Genomic DNA, 13,828 nt, shown 5'->3' with positions numbered 1-13,828 from the left:
CAAGGCTTGTCTTCCCAGGACACAGCACACCTGGAGTGAGTGAGGCTCGTGAGACCTCTCCCGTGCTGTGCTCCAGCATTGCCCGGGTTCCTGTGCAGTGTGAACCCTCTGCTAGTGGCCAGAACACGAGGGGCTGTGGCAGGATCGCTCCCTCACGTTCCTCCCTTCTTGACTCAAGGAACGCGTTCCAGCCCCTCCCTTCAGGAATGGTCGCTGCGTCTACCCCTGTAGGCCACTTGTAGTCGCGTGCCTTGTTCCTTTCCGGAATTCATTTAGATCTTTCTACATGGTAGCATCAAACCCCACGTCAACTGCTGATTAAATTTTTGATGTTTCTGTTTCAAAGACTAGATACCCGTGAGTCGTGCTGAAGCCAGTGACTTTTCCAGACACTCGGGCGGCGGCTTGACGCGAGACCCATTTCAGCCGAGAAATGAAACTCTTCAGGTTTCTGGTGGGACAGCCCATATGCTCAGGGTCTTGGAAGACCGGAGATTGTGGGGAATGCTTAGCGTAGCCCGTGTCCAGCTCTAGTGTGGAAGGCCAGGGTTCATGACCCTGAAGCTTCCCGTTGACTTGCAGAGAAGCCGACCTTTGAGATGCCCCCGTGTGGGTCTCCCTTCATCCTTTATAATAGGGAACGAATTGCCGTGAGCTCCTGGGTCTTGTACACAGTGAGTGAGTCCTGGAACACTAGGTGAAAAAGTACTGAAGTGCTGTGTGGGGACTAACAGAACAGAAGGAGAAAAGGAAAGAGGGGGAGGGAGGAAGGAATACAAAGAACGAAAAGATCATGTAGGGAAGGAAGGAAGGAAGGGAGGGAGGGAGGGTGGGAGAGACGGCGGCTTGCAAAAGGGAGAAGAGAAACTGGTAGAGAGGCCTTAGGGGAAAGAAGAATTTGAAAGTTGTGAGACAAACATCTGAGAGTAAGATTTGAGCTTGATGACAAAGGAAAGGAATGGAGTCCTTTACTCAGGAGCAGAAACCGGTTGTAGGGTGTTGGTGATGAGAACCTTTGGACCAGATAAACCTGCGAGACAAAGAGAGTGAGGGAGGGATGCTGGGGAGTTTCAGAAGGGCAACGTCAACCACGTCGAGGACCGAGAGAGGGGCCATGTGAGGGTTTGAGTGCAAGAACCACAGAAGGGTCCAGTCCTCGGAGGACACAGAATGTGCAGCGGGTGAGGTGGATGGAGTCGGAAGAGTTGACAGAATTGGGCCCGTGTTGCAGGGCTGTTTCCACAGGAGCCCTACAGGAGACAGGACTGATGTAGGAAGGAGGTTAGTATTCAAGGCCGATGGTCAAGAAAGAAGTCTTGAGATGGCTTTGCTGGCAGGAGGTGGTTTTTATTAAAGCACAGGGATATGACCCTTGGGTAGAAAGGGCTGCTTGTTGGGGTCGTGACGGGAGGCTGACTCTCTGGGATGGCATTGGGGGAGGTCAGGCAAAAGGGAAGTTTTGCAAGAACGTGGCAGGTGGACAGAGGACACCGAGGATACAGTTGACTTTGCTCTTGTGAAGGGAAGGTGGTTTTTCCCGCTAGGAAGGCATGAATTGAAAGATGGTTGGGAGCTTCCTGGAGGAATGTTACCTTCCTCCTCTCACAGGTCCTTCTCAAGGGACTGCAGGTTTGAAAAGAAACTCTGTCCTACGGACATTTCCTTCGGCCTCAGCCTCCCTCAGTGTCGTGGAGGGGAGAGAGATGTCAGGGCTTCAGGAAACGGAGATCCGGGCCTCTGGCAGGTCGCTAGCCTCTCATTAAGCGGGCCTCTTGATTCCTGCAGAATCACGAGGACGTTTACAAACCGAGGGAGACTCCGGTCTTGCCATCTGGGGAGAATCTGTTTTTTCCTTTCCTCAGCTTGAGGGCAGTCAGAGCGCCTGAGGGATGTCCCCCGTATCCCAGGTTGGGGGGGCGGTGTGGCGTGCCAGCTCCTGCTTGGTGCTCAGCTAGCCTTCCCCTCCCTCCTCGTGTGCCCCTGACCAGGGTGGAGCATTGCGTGGTTAAGGTTGTTGAAGGAGGACGGTCTCATCTTCTGTAGCTTCTTCCTGCTGAATAGGGGCGTAGAGCTGTCCCTCCGCGTGGGTCGTTCCTGGTCAGGTGGCGGAGGCCCAGCTCGGGGAGGCCTCTGCTGTCAGAGTTGTAAATGGAAGAGGCCGCTGAGTGCAGGGGAGAGCCTCTCCTCCCTAAACCTCTTGCTGCTGCCAAACACACAGGCTGAGCGGGGCACGTTTTGTGGGGCCGCTGCCAGTGTTGAGCCCAGCATTGGTCACGGTCCTGTGCGTCGATGCGACAGGGGCGGTTCCGGTGCGGCACCCTTGGGGAATCCAGCAGGGGTAGGGCCGCTGCCCCTCGAGTCGATCCCAGGGTGATCAAGGGACCCTGGCAGTGCCGCTTCGTCCTGCATGTGTCATGCTCTGCAGGGTTGCCGGGGTCTGCAGGGGACAGCGGGAGGAGGAGCAGCCCCTGCAGCAGACAGGGGAGACGACGGGAAGGCTGCTCTCCATCCCAGTCCCAGGTGGGCCCAGCCCCAGGTCGGCCCAGTCTCCCCACACAATGGATTGTTGTGGGCCCAGGTGGTTGCCTCGTGCTCCACGTGTCCGTCATCGGCAGGTCCCGGGCAGCCAGCTCTGGGTGTGGCGGCCGACTCAGAGGGTCCTCTCGTCTCGTCCTCGGGGCTCCAGTGCTGTCCTCTGGTGGGCTGCCCAGAAGTCGTCTCTTTGGCCTACGGAGGTCAGGCGTAAGAGAGCCGTTCCTGCAGGCGTGTTTCCCTGTGTGTTCATGCCGAATCCTCCTCCGGGCCCAAATCGGAGCCGCAAGTGGGGCCCCAGGGCCCTCCTGGCTCCCTTTGTCGGAGCACCCCAGGAGCCTTTGGTGCCTCGGGGTGGCGGGCACACTGTCCTGTGGCGCAGCTGTGGAGACAACAGGTGGAGTGGTGTGAGATAGCGAGTGGCGTGTGGCCTGGGCCTTACCAGAGGCCTGTGGGGTTTTGCGGGACGTGTCTTCTGAGGTGTTGAGGTGGAGGTTTTCCTGCAGAACCCATGCATGACCTGAAGAAAGGGGAATTTCCTGTGGGCCCCCTGGGGCTGAATGAAGGCTACACTGCCAGGGTCCCTCAGGCCCCTTCCCTGAGCGTCCTCCTCCATGACGGCGGGGTCCTCCTCCTCCTGCTGGGCTGTCCCTTCCCCAGCCTCTCTGAGAGCCCTGTACGTGCCCTTCTCTGTGGGGGGAGCCTTTGCCCACATGAGTGTTGCAGGTGGCGTGGGAGAGACGACGTGCTCCCAACCCCCATGGGAAGTGGGTTCGCACAGTCCACGGGCTGTGGGCAGGTGTTGGGCAAGGTGGGAATAGGCAGGGTGGCCTTTCCCTGGTGGGTCTCCCCTGCCGACTGAGGGATCGAGGTGAGTCTCTAGAGTATGAAACTCACAAATCAAAATGTGCCATGAGGGGACCCACTATCTCCCACGAGGCATCTTGGAGGCTCGGGGGACTGGAGGTGTTGGTCAGATTGTATGGGAGTGGCCGGCTGGAGACATGACTCAGCTGGAGACCGGGCCCGACTCCCTGCCCACAGGGATGCAGCGCTGGGAGGGGTGAGCTGTCCTGCTCCTGTGAGCCCGGGGGCCTGTCTTGTTTGCTCATTTCTCATGTGCCTGAAGTGGGAGATGAGGCCACCGCACCACTGTCTCTTCGCGACTAGTGTCGTCTGGGAGCAAGCCGTCTGCTGGCTTTTGCAGGGTGGGAGGGCAAGGCTTGTGTCGTGCAGAGGGAGGGGCTCAATGGGGGGCGTGGAGCCCTTTGCCAGAAGGTCACCGTGCCTAGGCTGCCTGGGGTCCAGTCCCTCCAGGCAGCCAGGGCCCTCCCTCCAAGATCAGCAGCTCCTGGACAACAGCGCCCAACCACCACAGGGAGTTGTAGGGATCAGGTGGAGGTTCCCTGTGGGATGTTCTCAAGACTTCCTAGTGCCGCAGGGACTTGGATCTTCCTCTCCTCTCCTCTTTGTGGTCAGAGGCTAGGGCAGCACCCCGGGTTTTGTGCTGTTTGCCGAGGTGCCCACAACAGGGATGGGGCAACGAGAGAAAAGGTGTGTCCATGTTCACCGGCCCCTTTTCCTGCCCGACTCACCCCGTTCCCGAGTCCTCCTCTTCTTCTGCTTCCCTTGTCGTTTGCGCCAAGTCCACCGAAGGAAAGTTTCTTGAGAGCTGAGAGCAAGAGCAGAAATGGACATGAGCACAGACTCCCTGGCATCAGAGAACCAAGTGGGGACACCCAGGCCCAGCCTCCCTTCCCGAGGCCCTCCAGCTGGGTGAGCCGTGCCCTGCCGACTCCCAGCCCTCCTCCCTGCTCTGCTGTCCGGGGCTGCTTCCCAGAGTCCGCAGTGAGGGGTCAGGGTGATGGTAGGAAAGGGGTGAGGAGGGCTTCCCAGGGACTTCATGCAGCAGTTCCCATGCAAAGCCCGAGTGCCTGCCAGAGACGAGGGCCTCCGGGGTTGGCGTCGTCAAAGCAGGGAAAGGGGAAGAGCTGGGCGGAGGCAGTTAGGGACAGAGGAGAGAGGAAGCCCAAGAGATGGAGGTGGAAGTGAATTACAGGCGCAGGGTGGCTCCTTCCATCGGAATCGTCTTCTGTGGAATCCTTCTTCGGGTTAGGGAGCAGCGAGGGTGCTGGGGTTGGTCCAGAGAGAGAACAAAGGGGAGTTAGTGCAGGTGACGACCCATGGCCTGCTGCTCTGGGGATGCTGGGCTCTGCCCTCAGTAGGGTGCGTCCCTAGCTCCGAGTCCTCCCTGGCCTTGGTCGTTTGATCTCCGCAGGGTACAGGGGGTCTCTGGTTGCCCACCTGCTCTTCCCACTTTCGATTCTCTCCAAGAACCGGAAGGCTGGCTGTGTGATCCTTTCCCCCCTGGAGGCTGTCACTGTCCCTAAGACTGCCTCTGCGGGACTTTGTCTTCCTCTGTCCTTGTTCCTGTCCTTCCCTGCTCTCCTTCGTCCTCCTCCTCCTCCTCCTCCTCCTCCTCCTCCTCCTCCCCTAGAGATGCTCCATGTCCTTCCCCCTGCCAAGCTCCACCAGTCCTATTGTTGTCCAGGAGGGTGCCACCAAGGAAAGAGAGGAGATATCCTGCGTTCCCTGGAATCAATCCCCCGATCTGTCTGTGCTGGGAGCAGCTGTCATGGGTCTGGGATTGCTGGGGAAGTGCCAGGAGAGATGGCCCACCACGTCCCCACAGCCCATGTCTGCCCAGGGACTGGGATGACCTTCCCAGGACGTGTTTCAGGGAACGTAACGCCCTCTGTTTCCCTAAGTGTTACAGAGGTTGAATGGAGACAGGAGCATGGGAAATTGTGCAGGCGCCCTCAGCTGTTCAGGGCTGGAAAACGTCCAGCGGTGTGGTTACTGAAACATGGGATTCCTTGCCAGTGCTCCTGCTGAGGCTTGCCAGGAATGGACGGGGTCGGGGTGTTTGTAGGGCCCTGGGGAGGCCTGAGGAACGTTTGCCGTTTGGGCATGCCTAGGGAGTGGGGAGCATGGCCAGGGCTGTGGTCCAGCGAGGTGAGTTTGTGAGAGGAACCATGACTCCCTGGCCCTGCTTCCAAGAGGCTCTGTGCTATGCTTCGACGCCAGCTAGTGAGAGGTAGAGTGGACCCTGGGCAGCAAGTGTGTGAAGTAGGTCCAGCAGCCCCTTCACTCAGGCGCGGGGGACCGTGGCCCACGACAGGGGTTCTCCAGGGCAGCTGCATGGGGGCATCCCACACTTGGGAACACGTCCCCAGGTCAGACTCGGCTGGGGTGTGAAGGCTGGCAGAAGCTCCGATTTACGGGAGCCTGTGTCGTGAACCCAGGGGAAGTACACTTTCCCTTCTGCAGCTCTGGGCGTCCCCTTGAAGTACAGCAGCGTGGAGAGAACTAGGATGGTTTGGTAGTGGAGGTTATGAGGGAGAGAATTTAGACCTGTCTTACACCTCCTGGCTCAGACCAGAACGGAGTGTCGGGTAGTGTCTCTTGCCCAGGAGAGTGCGGTTGGGGCCGCCAAGTCCTGAGCATGACCAGGTCTGGGCCCATGCCAAGAATGATGCAGAATCTCTTGTGCACCATTCCCGAGAGGCCATGAGCAACGAGGCCAAGCTTTGACATGTGGCGTGGCCAAAGAAGGCAGGAGCAGCTTTGATGGGAAAGATCCTTCAAGGAGCCGCGCAAGGAGTCGAGTGGTGATGACAAACCCAGCCTACCCTAAAGGCCCGTGGACACCTCGTCTGTTCTTTTCATCCCGAAACCGTGACATGAGCAAATCATGCCTGTGCCAGAGCATCCCTTTCCTTGGTGGTTTTTGACCCACCTTCTTCATTCTCCAGAGCGGCAGGGGCAACCCCATGTTCCCGGGAGCCCTGTCCCAGTGTTCCCCTCCTCGGTGCCATTCCCTACCTGAAGAGACTTCGTCCTCACTGAAGGAGTAGTCCTCGATGCTCTCTATCAGTAGATCTGTAAGAACTGAAAGAGGAGCAATGCCGTTAGGAGAGAAACCACCTCACCCCTTCATCCCAGGTGCGTTGAGATGTCTCTGGGCCGTGCAGCATCTGCCTGACCCTTCTGCAGTGCTCTCAGAGGTTCACGGGGCTGGCGGAGCCGGAGCTCTTGGAGGAGACAGGGATTGGAGTTTCATGCCTTCTAATGAGACCAGGACGCTGCAGCAGTCACCTCAGTGTCAGTTCTGCATGCCCATGACCGCTGTCCCCTCCCAGCACAACCATCAGAAACTCCAGTCGTTATGGGACTCTTGACGTGTGGCTAGTGGGAGTGAGCAACTGGACATTTTCGTTCCCTTGATGATTTCCGTTTACTGCGCTGAGATAATAAATGACCGTCTATGATGGATCCTAGACAGACTCTTTCCTGGATCACTCAGCACTAGACACCAACCAGGAGCGAGAGAGGAGGCCTGCTCTCCCGCGTATTGCTCGGGCATCAGTGGCTGGCCTGACAGGGACGTTGATCAAGGGAAGACGTTCCCGGGCTCACACACACCCACCAGGCGCTGCTGGAGGTCTTTGGACCCGAAGAGATTAAGGTGAAGCCCCAGTTCCTAGAATAAATGGGGATCAGATTCCGTGCAGCACTGATCTAAAGCATACAATGTGATGCTCTCGGGACAGAGGAGCTGCTAGAATAGATAAGGGAACCATAAAGGAGCACAGCGAGCCACGACGTTTCTGAATATGAAGAAGTCGGTGGTGGGTCTCTAGAAGCTGACCTTCCAATACCTTGGATGACTCCCCTGAGCCAACAGGAGGGTGCTGGCATACAAATAGGCAGGGGCACCTGAGAGCAGAAGAGAAATGCCCAAGGAAATGCGCTCATGTTGGCATCACGATGCTTCCTTCCCAAGAGGACCTCCCAGGAAAAGCATCCTCTTCTGAAACAGTGAACAGAGTGAAAAGGCAGCCCACAGATTGGAGACACCCTTGGCAAACCTTATTTCAGAAAAGGTGTGTTCACTGACAAAAAGGAAGAACAACAAAGAAAACCAACCAAATAAAAAAGACCGGGATTTCACCAAATGAAAGAATCGAGAAAAAGACTGGAATAGTCTGTGCTGCAAAGGGAACGAATGACTCGGCCAGTCAGACAGACATCGTACGAAAAGATGCTCAACGTAAGGCATCGTGAGGGCAATGCGAATCCAAAGAATGCTGAGCTGTGGCATTGTCAGTTAGGGTGGCGAGGACCCAAACCAGGAATTCAAACCCAGGACCCATGTTGGAAGGAGGCAGAAAATTAGAGACTTTGTATGCAATTCATGGAATGCAGACTGGTGCAACTACCCTGGAAAAGCCCGTTGAGTGTCCTCGGAGAGCAGCGAAAGGTACTCCCTTGGATCCCGCGCATGCGAGTGAGAAAAAGAGATGTTGGAAAATCAGATTCTGTTCCAATACATGTTTCTCATGAGAGAAAGTCTTGTTGGCTGCCAAAGAACCCTGAAACCCTGATTTGGCTCTGTTTCCATTCCCAGGCACTGAACTCCCTTGAGTTGTCTCTTGGCTCAATCCTTCCGAATCTAACAAGGCCCTCTTGCATGGACAGATGGCCAGCAAAATGGGTGGTGATTGTCCTGTCACACCTGTTGAGGTTTGAGGTTCTCTTTGGCCACGTTGCGAAGCACAGAGCACCCTTCGTTCCTGCATGGAGGGGGCCCAGGTGCCCCCAGTGATGCTCAGTCCCTGAAGACCACCTCATTCCCCCTTGGATAGGACACCTTTTGGACCCACCTCCAAGATCCCCAGCAAGAACCAGTGGTGGGTGTGGGATTTCCCTGGGAGAAGGCCAGTTGCATTCTTAGACACAGTATCTGCAGGGAAATGGTAGATCTCCATGGAGAAACACGGAGTGAATTGGCCCCATCTGTTCCCTGGCCACTACCCCTTTGTGCAGGTCATCCCCGAACGGGCTGTTGTACGCGGCTGCCCCGGAAGCCACCTGCAGAAGGGAGGAAGTGTGTCCTCGCACTCAGTGTTTCCGATGAGGTTGGGAAGACGCATCGTGGGGCCTCTGATGCAGAGATGTGTGTGTGTGTGAGTGCAGTGTCAAGAGGGTGGTGCTGTGACCATCCTTGCCCGAGACCTAGCTTGGCAGGAGAGCAGCATGGACACTGACTCAGTAACAGGGATTGGGAAAGACACACTTGTGTCTTTGGGGCCCAGTCTAGCCCTTCCTAGTTAGCGACGGGATTTGTTTTCTGGGGGAATTGATGTGTATTTGCAAGGAAAGAACACCTCTTTCAATTGTAGGTGTTGAAGAGTTTTCCCATGAATGGACGTTCATGACGTGACAGTGATGGGAAACATCCCTGAGAACGTGGACACCATTAATCGCCATTTTGAGGGGACCAGACACGTTCGAGAGCACAGCATTCATCCACCTGACACACACACACCAACCCTGCGAATCACAGCACATGAATTCCCATGGAAACAGACCTCGTGCCCAGCACCCGATCCTACAGCACCTAAGAGCAGCACGGTAGCTTCCGGGGCCAGGGTCACGAGGCCTGGGTTCTCGGTCCGGAACATGACCCTTAGTCTCGTTGCAACAGGATCTGGATTGTGGGTGGCTCTCAAGATGGAGCCTGCAAGGAAGCCCCACCTTGCCCCTTGTCCAGGTTGCTCAAAAGCAATGAGTGACTCTAGAGGACAGCATACTTACCACTAAGCTCCTTTTCCAGCCGGGCCACCTGCGATTATAGAAAAGAAAACATGATGAACATCAAGTCCTGCCTTGTCCTGTGTGCACAGCTCTTTTGGTCTCTTGGTGATGGGCAGGGTCATGGGCAGTGATATGGAATCCACCTAGAGGTCGCATGCCCTGGGTCCATTAGGTGGCACGGCGGTGTCAGTATCACCCGTGAAAAAGCTCACGACCCTGTGGACGGTAACCGCACCTGCTGTTTCCTGCAGGGTCTTTGGAATGGGGCGTCCCTGGCTAAGAGTCGCTCTCTCAAGAATCTCTCCACCAAGGACATTGTACATGCCGAGATGTTCGGATCTGATTGCGAGTATCAGGGAAATAAGGGATGCTGTACCTCACCTGAAGGAAGGCTGACTTACCACCTTGGTGAACAATGGGACCTCTCCCTCTGTGCTGTCCACGTCAAGGTCATCGTACAGGCTAGCCAGGGGATCTGGGTGGATACACACAGAGAATGTCGGGACCCCTATGGGACTCTTTGGGAATCGCTCGGGGAGCTTTGCTTGGCGTGCACGTGTGGACATGTGTGTGGAGGTGGGGAGCTCATCAGTATGGACTGAGCTGCAGTGGGCCCTTCCTGGATGGAGGACGAAAGGTCCTGGAGAGGAGCAGGGATGTGAATAGAAACTCTGCCTCCTGTTGGAGCTACAGGGCCTGGAGTAGCTGTGAAATAGTCCATCTCCAAGGCACACCTACTGCCTGCCCCCAAACCTGCACCACCTAAGAGCAGCGCAGTAGTTTCCGGGGACAGGGCCATGAAGCCACGGGTCTTTCCCCAGAAAATCCCTTTCTGTTACCCTGACCACCCTTCTCAGACCCGCCAGACCTGGAATCAGGGTGGTTCTCATCGTGGCTGCGACGAAGCCCCGACCTTGGCCCTTTTCCAGGTTGTTGCAAACAAGTGAGTGACTCTAGAGTACAGAATACTTACCGCCATCCCCTTCCAGCAGGGACACCTGTGATTTCAGAATAGAAAACAGTATGAACATCAAATCAGGCTTTGTCCTGTTTGCATGGCTCTTTTGTTCCCTGGGGCACCAGAGGAAGCCACATGGGGAAGTGTGCTAGAGGCCCGTGAGCCCCAAAGTATGACAAGAGCAAAATGAGTTCTCCACAGATGTGCCTAGTCTTCCTAGAGGTCCCACGTTTCGGGTCCCACTGGACAAAATAGGTGCCAAGGAGGAATAGCTGCTACCCGTACTAAAGCTCCCTCTCCTCCAGATGGTAGGTGATCATGCTGTGGTTGTCCCAGCCCCCCTGCAATGCCTTCGGGGTTAGGTAGCATTTGGTAACAGATTCTCTGTCAAACTTCTCCCTACCCTTTCACTTGTGCATGCTGAGATTTTTTTTTTTTATGTAACCTTGATTTAAAAAGCCAGAAGAATTTTGTGTCTCCCCCAAAGAAAGGCCAGCGTACCACTCTGGTGTAAAACGGGGCGTCTTCCTCTGTCGTTCCTGTTGAACGTTCACCCGCCTGTCCATCCAGCCAAGCTAGGGAGAGATCCACAGAATGGTCAGTCCAATGGTGGAGCTCGGTAGGAAGAGCTCAGGGAGTTTCGCTTGGGGTGGGCGTGCCCGGGAGTGTATGGCGACGTTGGGTTGCGTGGGTATGGACTGAGCAAGCTGCTGCTGCATCGAGAGAGGTCAGGGCAAGGAGCAGGAACGGAGGGAGAAATACTGGCTCTGAACTCGAGCTACAGGGAATGGAATCAGGGTGACCTCGTCAAGCCGAAAGTGGGTAAACACTAAGACACACGGTCCGTTGTACTGACGGGCAAGCTCTTCCAACCAGCGACTGTGTCGTGGTCATTGTCAAGACCGATTCGTGGCCGCTCCCACCTATCTCTCACCTCTACTAGGAGATTGTATTTGTGCAGAAGAATGCTGTGTGGCAGGGTTGCATTCAATGCAAGCACAAGTACCCTAGAGGTTTCTATTTGTCCCTGAGTCATGCAGGGACAAAGACCCAGGATTTCTACGTACTGACATCTGACCATTCCAACAGAGTCCCCATCCACAAAGTGCTGATTCTTCCCAGTCTTCCTTTCCTGTGACATGTGGGTGTGTCCTTGGAGTCCGCGGGACCCAGTTTCCCGGGACCCACCTCCCCGAGTCAGGACCAGGCAAGTTCACGAGAGAGCGGAGGCCAGGCGAGAGAAGGGCGCTCTCTAACCTGGCCATGTAGCAGATTGTCAGGAAGTCGGATCGGGCCCCGAGCTAATGATGAAGCTTTCCTGGCTATTGCCATTTGCCAGTGAGCCTTCCCTCTGTGCGTTCAAGATGGGAGCGTTTTTGTAAGGCTGGTGGTGATGTCTGGGTCGACTAAAGTAGCTTCTGATTCCTTTGTGTTTTGACCCTGTCTTAGAAACGTCCCGAGCTAGGACAGATGTGGGCCCCTTCCTTTCTCCCCATCCCTGTCTGAGGAAAGGGAATCCTGAGCAACCCTCCAGGTGGAGCTGGGGTCAGGGAGGAATGTGGTGTCCTAGGGGGGTGTGTGCAGCGGGGATGAAGGAGGTTTGGCTTTGAAACTTTGACCCGTGCCGTCAAGTCCATTCAGTGGGAGATGTCTTCTGGTGAAACTCGACGGAGTCCACACACCCACATGCCCGGTCCCGTCGCATCGACCCACGCGAAAACAATCCCCAACCCTCAGACGCACCAAGCACACCGCCCGCATGACCTACTGGTTTCCAGGGACTGTAGCACAGGGTCCTGGTTTTCTGCAGGACACTCTGTTTGTTCAGTCCGCCCCAGCTTCCGTTCCCGGGAGGAACTCAGAAGGGGGGAAGCTCTCCAGACCAAAGGAGGAGAGAAAGCCCTACCTTGATCTTCAGCTACATCTGTCTCCCTAAAGGGAGTGATGGGGGAATAGGCATATGGGCCATATCCGGTGACCGCCTCCTGCAGCTGGAGAAAGGGAAACCCAGTGAGGATCCCAGCACCCTGTGCACACCGTGTGCACACATCTCTGTGCCCTTGGTGTGTGTCGTAAGCAAGCTAGATGGGATGCGGTCATTGAGTCTATGATCCAGAGGAGGAGGAAATGACCTCCCGAAAAGGCTCCGGCTTGTTATGTCAAAACTCCCCCGTCCATTTTCTTCAGCAACTCATTCCAAAGCCATTTCCCATAGACAGAATGACCTGGTGGAAAATGCTCACAACCATCCATTGCCTAAGCAATGATGGTGATGTTTTCTCCGTGCCCGTCTCAATCCGCTGTCCATTAATGGTATAAACACATGGCAGGCTCTCAGCAACAAGGACATTGTCTCTCCCCTCTGGCATGTCCATGCTCAGATGTTCATGGAAAGAGAAATCAAACACTGGCTGTCCCTCAGAAGCACAAAATGACTTTAGCGAGGTGACCAAACGGTTCATACATTGAAGCTTCTGCCTTCAGCTCAGGACTTGATCCTAGGGTCCTGGGATGGAGGCCCACATTGGGCACCCTGCTTGAAAGGGGAGCCTGCTTCTTCCTCTCCCTCTGCTACTCCCCCTGCTTGCGCTCTCGTGCGCACTCGGTCTGTTTGTCTGTCTCTCTCTCTCTCCTTCTCTTTCTGTCTTAAATAAATAAAAAGTTGAGGAACAATGAGTTTACCTGAGGCAGAGTCGGAGTTTCCTCCTCAGCCCTCAAAGTGGGTAGTAGCTCTTCCATCAGGTCATCGTGGAGAGCTAGGAGGATACAGAGGCACCGTGAGGACACTGGTGAGGCTGCTCAGGAAGTAGGCGGGGGATTTTGGATGGATGAGGACAGGAGGGGAGTGTGCGCGTGGGGGAGCGTAGGAGGTACGGGCCGCACTGCTGCCGGGCCTTGTCCTGGTGCAGAGGGGAAGGGATGGGAGAGGAGCAGGGAGGAAACGCGAAGAGGGTTCTTGTCTTTCTAGCTAAAGTGAGCCCGATCAAAGCCAAATAGCCAGTCCAGTACATGGGAAGCCTAAGCTGGCTTCTGTGTGAGGACCGAGTCCCATAACCTCTCCTGACTGACGTGCCACTAAGGTGTCCCACGCTGCTGCTTTGGACATCAGCTCTGGGCCCAAGATCCCCACCTGCTGCGACTATATGCATCACGTCTCTGTAAGATTTTGCACGGCATAAAAAGAAGCCTCGCTTGCCAGGCTGCATTCAACCCTCAGGAAAGGAGCCTAGTAGTTTGCTTCACTCATCCTTTCTTTGTCTTCAGAAAATGCCATGTGCAACACTGGAGAGCACGGACATCTTAGCTTCTGTAAACAGCCGGCACCGTCGATGAGTGTGATAGATTCCTTTCACTGTTCTTGAGCTGTCGTGTGTGTGTGTATGTGTGTGTGTGTGTGTGTGTTTCCCCTGAAGACAGTGGCTGTCCGAACCCTCCCAGGTGTTCTGAGCAGTGGAAAGTTGCTTACACAGAGGAGTCTTGTTGGAGTGTGTGTTGATAGGCTGTCGGTCTGCTTTGCAGGAGATTTGCTCCGAGGATGTTGCGTCCAAAGCTTCCACCCAAGCTTGACCTTGCTTTCCTATTGGCTAGTGGTATTTGAGTGTGTGCTTAGAGAATCTGAACCTTCCTGAGGCTTAGGGAAATCTTATCAAGTACAGTCAGTTCCCTCCGTGATGCTTT

The 13,828-nt window shown here is 55.5% G+C and overlaps 2 protein-coding genes across 3 annotated transcripts in view; one reads left to right on the top strand and one right to left on the bottom strand.

Annotated features, from left to right (window-relative positions):
* The window catches only part of LOC131829039 (uncharacterized), a 114,053-nt gene that overhangs the window by 60,207 nt on the left and 40,018 nt on the right, over window positions 1-13,828 (top strand). The window lies entirely within an intron of this gene.
* Window positions 1,333-4,696, bottom strand: LOC131829038 (uncharacterized). The gene is made up of 3 exons (XM_059170373.1): window positions 4,590-4,696; window positions 4,128-4,204; window positions 1,333-2,914 (listed from the first exon to the last, which is right to left on the bottom strand). Exons 1-3 carry the CDS (start codon window positions 4,610-4,612, stop codon window positions 2,031-2,033), a joined length of 984 nt encoding a protein of 327 aa, XP_059026356.1. The 5' UTR covers window positions 4,613-4,696; the 3' UTR covers window positions 1,333-2,030.

Source organism: Mustela lutreola, chromosome 4 (assembly GCF_030435805.1).
Source record: "Mustela lutreola isolate mMusLut2 chromosome 4, mMusLut2.pri, whole genome shotgun sequence".
Classification (NCBI taxonomy): domain Eukaryota; kingdom Metazoa; phylum Chordata; class Mammalia; order Carnivora; family Mustelidae; genus Mustela; species Mustela lutreola.
The sequence above is the reverse complement of the archived record's forward strand: the minus strand, read 5'-3'. Positions and strand labels throughout refer to the sequence as shown.